Here is an 8,861-nt window from a genome sequence, read left to right as displayed (position 1 = left end):
AAAATTTTGAATTTATGACAAGATTTCTAAACCAAATATAAATAAATTTTGAGTATATAAAATTTTGATTAATTTAAAGATACCTATATAAATTAATGATGAAATTTTAAATTATAGTAATATTCTTGAATAATGTATAACTAAATTTGGATATATGTCCTAAAATAATTTTAATAAACCAAAAATTAAATTAAAACATTGTTAAACTAAACAGGAAAAACATCTGTTTACTAATTTTTTTTAAAACTTAAAGTTAATGAATCGAAAAATAAAATTTAATTTTTTAAAAAAATTTATAGTTCTAATTGTTAATCTAGTTCTTTCTTAAATGAGTAGCAGTTGTTTTCTGTTCAGTTTCTATTTGTTTGGCCAATTTAATTCCAGCATTGGGTATAGTCATTGTTTAATCTAAAGTTTAAAGTTAATTAGAATCGGTGCCTGACTTTAGCACTATCTATACTATTAAAGCAGGATCATATTGTCTTTTTTACCTTAACATGTCATTTTCTTTACTAACATTGCATGTTTCATTAACGGCAATCAAGTAATATTAATAACACATCTATATTGGGTCATTTTTTTCGGATCCAGCCCACATCAGATCTCTCTTGGGCCATTTGGGCCGATTAAAAAATCAGATCCAATTCTCACATTTTTTTTCCTTTGGGCCATTGAGTCCAAGTTCAAATAATTTTTTTTCAACTATTCTTAATTATTGTTATTTTTTTTAATATAATTTAAGCATTCATAAAAAAATTGAATTTTTCATTGAAAAGTATAAATCTTTATTAAAAGTATATAATTTTTTTTATTAAAATATTAACCACATAATAAAATTAATTTATCAGAGTTATACCAACTTAATTCATTAAAGAAATAAAATTTAATTTTTTAAACATAAATAGTCATTTAAAATGAAATACGATAAATAAAGATAAAAAGTTTAAGTCTTTTATAAAATAAAACACAAATATATGAAAATATGACATTTATTAAATATTTGTCAATTAAAAAAAAAATTCGCGTTTTCAAAGCGCAGATCAAAATCTAGTATATGCTTAAAGTCATTACAATCATCTTGTTTTCTTTAATCTACGACTTTACGAGTTTTTTGTGGGTATAGGTGGGATAGAGCAAAAACATATTTACAAAATATAGAAAAAAAAATCGTGGTATTTATGCAGGTCTTCACCAAGTGATATTTAAAAGAATACAGTTTGGACACCTAATCGCGTGTGTTCTGTAATCACTAACTTTATATATATATTTTCAAAAGCATTTAGATCAAAGTCTTGGAAGAGAAACGCATGGGTATAATCATTGTTTAATCTAAAGCTTAACGTTAGAATTAGTGCTTAACTTTGATTAAGTTGCACTTATGCTTAAAGTCATAAAAAAAGCATCTGTTTTCTCAAAATTACGACTTTATGAGTTTTTTGTGCTTTACATGAATATTGCAAAAAAAAAAAATTTTAAAACTGAATTTATCTAATTATTATTTCTTAAAAATTAAAATAGCTAACTGCCAAAATGATGGAGAGAGAGAAAGATTTAATGTGTTTTATTAATATATATGTGAAAACATTAAAAGTATACTGCTTGTTCATTTTATTTGTCGTTTTAGAATTATGCACACATATTAAAAAAACATTTAATTCTATATATTTACTAAAAAAACCTCATTACAAATACATCTAACCACATTTCAACCAATAAAAAATAGATTGGAATACAAGTTCAATAAATCCTGCATTGAAATTATAAAACAAAATTTATTTTGAAAGGAAATATTTTCTCTACAAAGACAAATAAAGTGAAACGGAGATAATATATTTTAAGGAACAGAGGTAGCATGCATGTCTTATGATCTATTTATATTCATTTCACACATTAATTCAACCTAATTCCGATAGTGTGATCAGGCTAGATTGTAACGTGGGAAGTCTTAACGCTGGCACAGTTTCATTTTTGAGTATGGGTAAAGTCTCTTTCTCTCTTTCTTGATTCTCATCGAGTGTATTTGGATTTGATTTGGATTATACAGATTTGTCCAAGGATTCGTCGAAGGGGAGCTTATCAAGACAGGATCTCGGGGGATCTTCCATCTCATCCCTCTCCAAAGGCAAACAGGTTTGCTGATCTATTTCCGAGATTAATTCTTCATCATCAGTGTTGAGAAATCTCTGTCCTTTGATAAGTTACTAATTTGTTTTCTTACTTTTCTTTGATCGCTGAAATCTCAAACATGTTTGGTAGATTTTCCAAGGTCATAGAGAAGTGTTTACACACTTCATTTCACTACCATTAGCCACACACTCTAAGCTGCAGGATGAGGTTAAGGGTTTTCAGGCTTCTGTAGTGAGTAAGATCAAACAAAAAAAAGTTAATAAAAAAAATAATTATTTGTGTTTGTTTTGGTATTAAATTTTTGTTTCCCTTTGACATACCATTTTTTTTATACTGGACAGATATGGGTTTCCACGAATCATTGCTTGTTTCGCCAAGTAAATTACATTTGACTGTGGTTATGCTAAACTTAAAGGACGTGAAAGATTTGGATAAAGCTAAGCGTGTCCTTAAGGTTATAATTAGTTTCCCGTGCGTTAAGAGATATTGTATGCTTCTTCTTCTTCTTCTAGGATTGCCTTTGATGATTGAGTGCTTGTTTTTTTGCTTTATGAAAATCAGGATATTTCTAAAAATGTGAATGATGCTTTGGATAACCGACCTGTCGCCATACGACTTAGAGGATTGGTAAAATGGAACATCCTTGGCTTTAAGTGACCACAATATTTCTAGTGGCTTGAAATATAAACTTTGACTTTATCCCCAATGATTTGCTTTGTATATTTTTCTCTTGTTAAGGAATGTATGGAGGAATCTTTAGACAAAACCCGGGTGCTCTATGCACCTGTTGAAGAAGTTGGGAATGTAGGCCGTCTACTGAGGGCATGTCGTATCCTAATTCTCTAAGAGCTTGTTTTTATCACTCTTGTGCCTTGTTTCTAAGATGAACTTATATCTAGTCTCAGTTTGCAAAAGCTTTCAAATTCTTTGACTCCCTAATCTAGATGTTATGATCGATGCATTTGTGCCTGATAAACTTGCTGCGGAAAAAGAAAAGTCACGCTTGAAGGTATATAATTATTATTTGTAGGTTTTATTACATGCATAATGAAAAATAATGTTGAAGATAAGAGAGCTGATATAGAAGTTTATGCATCTGTGGCAAATTCACCATCCACATGTCATTTCTATACTAATTTAATTATTTAAAAGAAAAAATATTAATATTATCATTTTAACGCTTTTTTTTTTTGGTCAAACATCATTTTAACGCTTAAGAGTTCTTTTCAGTGCTATGCTCTAGTTGTTTTATCAGAAACTGAAAAATCTACAGTGATTAAAATAAGATGGTGTCATGGCTGTTCCTTTTTTTTTTTTATTGCAGCTACATCTCACGATGATGAGTAAAGGGGAGACTTTTGATGCGCGAGAGATACAAAGAGTGTTTCGGGAAAAAGATTGGGGTGAATATAAAATAGAAAAAGCTGATATCTCACAACGAATTTGGGGTTTCTCGAACGTCTACTACCCTTCCCATGGTTCACTAACTTTTCCAGCATAAGAAAATGATCAATAGCCACGTTTAATCAAACGTCGCAGACTCTGGTTGCCCTACCCTAGGCGACCTCCAAACGAACAAGACCATCTATGTCAAACTGTGATCAGTGGTAATGTCAACATATGTAATATTTGTGTGGGAGTGTGAGTGTGAGTGTGTGTGATTGCAGCAGCATATGTAATATATGTGTGATTTAAACATCATAATAGGCTTGGGCGTTCGGGTCTTCGGGTCAGGTTCAGGTCGGTTCCTTTCGGGTCCGGGTCTTTCGGGTCTAGAAAATTATTACCCAATAGGTACTTAAGAGTTTTTCGGTTCGGGTCGGTTCCTAACGGGTCGGTTCGGGTCTGAAAATAAAAAACCTGCAAAAAAGCCTGTTAATTTCGGGTCCACATCAGGTTCCGGTTCGGGTACAGGTTTTTCGAATTTTTTTCGGTTTGATTCCATAAGTTTCGGATATTTTTCAGTAGTGCGGATAAAATTTAACCCGAAACCATAGCATAAATCTTATGAAGTTTAAATCCAAAAACAAAAGAAAACAGAAAACAACATCCAAACAACAACTTCGCCAAGTCTTCTCCAAGAATCACCATCTTCAACATGCATTGGTTCATCGTCATCCCTTCCAACTGGATTGTCACAAGAAGTCATCTATATTGAAAAAAAAAACAGAATAAAAAATGAATGTTTGAAACCACACATACTAAATTAAACAATATTTAAACGTATGATTTATTTACTTAAACTTTGATAAAAAAATTTATCATCGCAAGTCGAAAACGCAAAACAACAAAACAAAACAAGTCGCAAAGAATTATAATTATATGATTCAAAAACAAGTTGAATAATGAACCAAAGTCAAGTCACAAAACAGCAAAACAAAAGTCAATAATCAAAATAATCAAATAATCGTAACTTAGTCATCAAGTGAAATAGTGAATCATCAAGCAAGACAGCAAGTGGAGATTTCCACAGAATTAAGAAACAAGGGTTTAGATTACGGAATTATCACAGAGTGATTTCAAGAAGTCTCAGGAAGTGGAGAGGAAGAAATTAGATGAGTATGATTTAGGGTTTCCAGTTTGATTGATTAAATGTTTTCGCCTTTTCGGTTTTGTTCAAGATTGAAGGCTGTTTGGGGGACTGGAAACGACCTGGAGGAGATATCGAGGTCTGAGACAAAATATTAAGTAACTTGCTGTAACTTGAAGCATGCTTATTTCTGTTTTTTTTTGTTCCATTAATATCCGTTCGGGTATCGGGTCTTACCCGGATCCGAACATGTACCCACGGGTCCATAAATAAAATATCCAACAGGTTAATCTATACATACTTGTACATGTACCCGAACCTGTGATTTCGGGTCGGTTCCGGTTCGGGTTTTCGGGTCCAGATTAAAATGTCCAGGCCTAGATTAGATATTCGAATTAACTTGGGGTCCAAGCAAGAAAAAGTAAGAGAAAAGAAAAACAACGTTTTGTTGAAAGGAAATTTTCCAAAATACACACTGAAAAGGAAAATAGGGTTTCATGACTAGATATTCGAAATAAACTTGAGGTTCACGATATAGAAAAGGAAAATATAGTTTTGTTGAAAGGAAATTTTCTAAAAAAAATTCCCAAAATACACACTGAAAAAAAAACCAAAATAGGGTTTGGTGACTATGAATACAGCAACAAGTTGGTGAGGATTTTTTTGTTTGGTTTGTTTGTTTGTTGAATAGATGGAGTCGTGCATCGATATGATGGTGAAGAAGAAGTCAGGTGCTAGGTATTGCGAAGAAGAACGTAGGAATCTACAAGTATGGGTGCAAAAAAGAAGAGTTTGTCCGAACTTTGAAGGAGAATCAGATGGTGATGGTGACGGGTGAGACCGGTAGTGGTAAAACAACGCAGATCCCACAGTTTGTTTTAGAAGCAATGATGGATGAAATCCCTAGGTCTGATGATCAGTTGTTGGTTGGGTGCACGCAGCCTCATCGAGTTGCAGCCATGTCCGCGGCACGTCGTGTCGCTGAAGAGATGGATGTAAAGATCGGGGAAGAAGTCGGTTACACAGTCCGTTTTGAGGATCGCAGTAGCCCCCGAACGGTGCTCAAGTACCTGACTGATGTAATGCTTCTGAGGGAAGCTATGGTGGATCCTCTCTTTTTGAGATACAAAGTGATTATCGTTGACGAAGTTCATGATAGAAGTTTAGCCACAGATTTACTTATTAGTAGTATTCTTAACCGCACCTTGATTAGCCGACCTGATCTTAAGCTTGTTGTTATGAGTGCAACCCTACAGGTTTTTAACAAAAGGTATTTTAGAGGTGCGCCTCTCATCAAAATCCCTTCTGGTAGGCTCCTCCATCCAGTGGAGATCTTGTACACTCGAGAACCTGTGATGGACTATCTCGAGTCTGCCATAAGCAAAGTTATCGAGATTCACATGTGTGAACCAACAGGTGACGTTCTTGTTTTCTTGACCGGGAAAGAAGAGATTGAACATGCTTGCAGCAGAATTGTCCGTAGTCTTGGAGATCAAGTCACCGTTGTGCCCTTGTATTCCTCTCTTCCACCAGCTTTGCAACACAAGATCTTCGATCCTACACCACCACCACTTTCAGTGAGAAAGATCATCGTCTCCACCAACGTTGCTGAGACTTCTTTGTGCATGGACGGGATTGTTTATGTGGTTGATCCTGGTTTCTCCAAGCAAAAGAACTATAGTTTTCTCACTACTGACGAAGTCTGGTTTGTGTCCCGAATATCACAAGCAAGTGCTTACCAGAGAGCAGGACGTGCCGGTAGGAAATGTTTTAGGCTCTACACTGAGAAGACTTTCAATGACTTCATGGATGGGGAGACTCCTGAGATACTTAGATCAAACCTTGTTAAAACAGTTTTGACTTTGAAAAGGCTAGGGGTGGAGGACTTGACATTTTTTGAATATATAGATCCTCCTTCCACTCGAATGCTCTTTCGGGGCATGGAGGATTTGTTTCATCTTGGAGCAATGGATGACCAAGGTAACTTGACAAATATAGGCCACATGATGGAGAGTTTGGAAGAGCCACTTTGAATTCAACCTTTTCCCTATAAAAATAAGGAGAGAGAGACATAACGCTTTTTCCACGTCAGTTTGAGACGCTTTAGAAAGAAGAAAAACAGAGATTTATTTATTGGAATCTTCGACGGATTGCTTTTTTCAGACATCAGTTTGAGAGGCTTTAGAAAGAAGAAAAACAGTTTGGGATTTTGGACGGATTGCTAAGGTATGTCGTCATCTAGAAAACTGAAGATGATGAGAAGAAGAGAGCTTCCTTTTGAATTAGTGGTTGAAATACTCGCTAGGGTTCCTGTTAAGGACTTAATACGGTTTAGATGCGTCTGCAAAACTTGGCGTTCGTTGTTCCAAGACGAGCGGTTTTATAGACAGCACATGACTCATGCCCCAACGAGGATTGTGTCGTTCCGTCTTTCGGATATTCTACTCGGTCGTTTTTCTTGTGATAATAGTGGCAACAAGGCTGAGATGATACTCCAAGCGAATAATATCTTGAACGCTAGAGGTGAGAGATTGGTTATCGATGCTTCTTTACTTGGTCACTGCCATGGACTGTTTTGCTTTTGTTTTGATAATCGTATTTTTGGTGTTTGGAACCCGTCACTGAGGGTATTAAGAGAAATACGCAAACCTGATGTCCGTGAATGGTCTGAGATGGGTTTTGGGTATGACCCCTCAAGTCAAGATTATAAGATTGTATTGCTTCTTAAGAAGCAAGGCATCCACTCTGAAGCACTTGTGTTTTCCTTAAAGTCAGGTGCGTCTCGGATGATTGAGTTCCGTGACATTGGCATGCTCCACAGTAGAGTTCCTGGAACACTGGTTGGTGAAAATATCTACTGGCATGTCTATGATGCTAAGGTAAAAGTAACTGATAAGTTTTTGGGCTTTGATTTGGTGTCAGAGACTTTCAAATTCTACCCAGGTCCGAGTAATTGCGGTAAAGGATTTCCTGAAGTTATAGCGGGCGGGTTGAGAGGAGGCGGCCTATGTACAGTAGGGGTTGACGCCCTGTCCGGTGGTTTAATCGTTTGGTCTGCCCAACATGACGACAAGATTGGTGGTGGTATCAAATCTTGGAGCAAGATTTGCATTCTCTCGCCTGGCATTCTTGAAATCTCGACTAGTTGTCGTATACATCGCATTTTTGTAGTGTCTGCGATAACTTATGCAGGATTGCTACTAGTTTTAGTAAATATTGATGGGAAAGAATCAATGAAAAGAGAGTCAAAACTGCTTGCGTACAACTTAGAGGAGAAAAGTTTGACAAATGTTGATACTAGTTTGTCCCTCTATTCATGTGGGCGTCTTCTGACGTATGTTGAAACGCTTGTCCCTATTCCTGGACGGTTGAATCTTTAAAGGTTCTTTTGAGCTCTTTTATTTTTTGTTGTGTTTTTATCTATCTATCTATCTTCATCAAAGACAAGACAGTAATTAACATATCATTGTTTATTTGTCTTTTTCCATGAATATTTAGTTTTCTATTTCATTTGCAAACTAATGAAGGATAGTTCCTGGAATTTTCTTTATGTTGTGTTTGTGCATTATTTATGAAAAAACGATTATGTTGAAAAGGTGCAAGAAGTTCACTTGCGTGGTTGATAAATCAAGGCGCAAACTCAATTCCAAGCAAGCAAAATCCTGATTGAAGATATAGAACTATGTTTAGCTAGTGTAAAGGTTGATCGATTGAAAGTATTTTCTCCAAAGTAAATTGGTATGTTCCTTTCCGATTTTCTGAATCGCAAATGGTGCAGTTTTGTTTTCATCTGCTTGTGGAGATCTTCAGATTTCTCATTGTCAAGCATCACATGATGATATCAACAAAACTTCTGGAAAGTAGATTCTGAGTTTTGCAGTTAATCAACTTTTTCGTTTTTGTTGTTGCTTGATCTTGGCAAGTTTTTAATTCATAACGTACATAAGTTCAATCAAGTATTATTGGCCAATTCAAAATATGGGAAATATCAAAACTTCTGATATATAGAGTTTTTAAGCATCTTTATTTCAAGAATGATAATCTATTTGCTAGCAAAGGATGGCTGGCATCCTGCATACAGATGGCAGTATGTGATGTTTGATAGAGAACTCCTGCTCCGAGAAATCCTCCATTGCATTGGTGATGGTTCTGAAACAAGTTTATCAGATATTTGTCTACCAGTAGATCCATAACATATCATGTA

At 35.0% G+C, this 8,861-nt stretch overlaps 2 protein-coding genes and 1 pseudogene across 2 annotated transcripts; all 3 read left to right on the top strand.

The window, feature by feature from the left end:
* Positions 1-1,894: 1,894 nt before the first annotated feature.
* On the top strand, positions 1,895-3,844 carry LOC106332266. The gene is made up of 8 exons (XM_013770740.1): positions 1,895-1,978; positions 2,045-2,130; positions 2,257-2,362; positions 2,469-2,581; positions 2,689-2,754; positions 2,866-2,956; positions 3,072-3,136; positions 3,452-3,844. Exons 1-8 carry the CDS (start codon positions 1,975-1,977, stop codon positions 3,626-3,628), a joined length of 708 nt encoding a protein of 235 aa, XP_013626194.1. The 5' UTR covers positions 1,895-1,974; the 3' UTR covers positions 3,629-3,844.
* Positions 3,845-5,348: 1,504 nt separating this feature from the next.
* Positions 5,349-6,690, top strand: LOC106330247 (annotated as a pseudogene).
* A 64-nt stretch (positions 6,691-6,754) lies between these two features.
* LOC106333216 (F-box/kelch-repeat protein At3g23880-like) lies at positions 6,755-8,041 on the top strand. Its single transcript, XM_013771686.1, has 2 exons — positions 6,755-7,432; positions 7,580-8,041. Exons 1-2 carry the CDS (start codon positions 6,886-6,888, stop codon positions 8,035-8,037), a joined length of 1,005 nt encoding a protein of 334 aa, XP_013627140.1. The 5' UTR covers positions 6,755-6,885; the 3' UTR covers positions 8,038-8,041.
* Positions 8,042-8,861: the final 820 nt, after the last annotated feature.

Source organism: Brassica oleracea, chromosome C3 (assembly GCF_000695525.1).
Source record: "Brassica oleracea var. oleracea cultivar TO1000 chromosome C3, BOL, whole genome shotgun sequence".
In the NCBI taxonomy this organism is placed as follows: domain Eukaryota; kingdom Viridiplantae; phylum Streptophyta; class Magnoliopsida; order Brassicales; family Brassicaceae; genus Brassica; species Brassica oleracea.
This window is presented reverse-complemented; position numbering and strand designations above follow the sequence as displayed.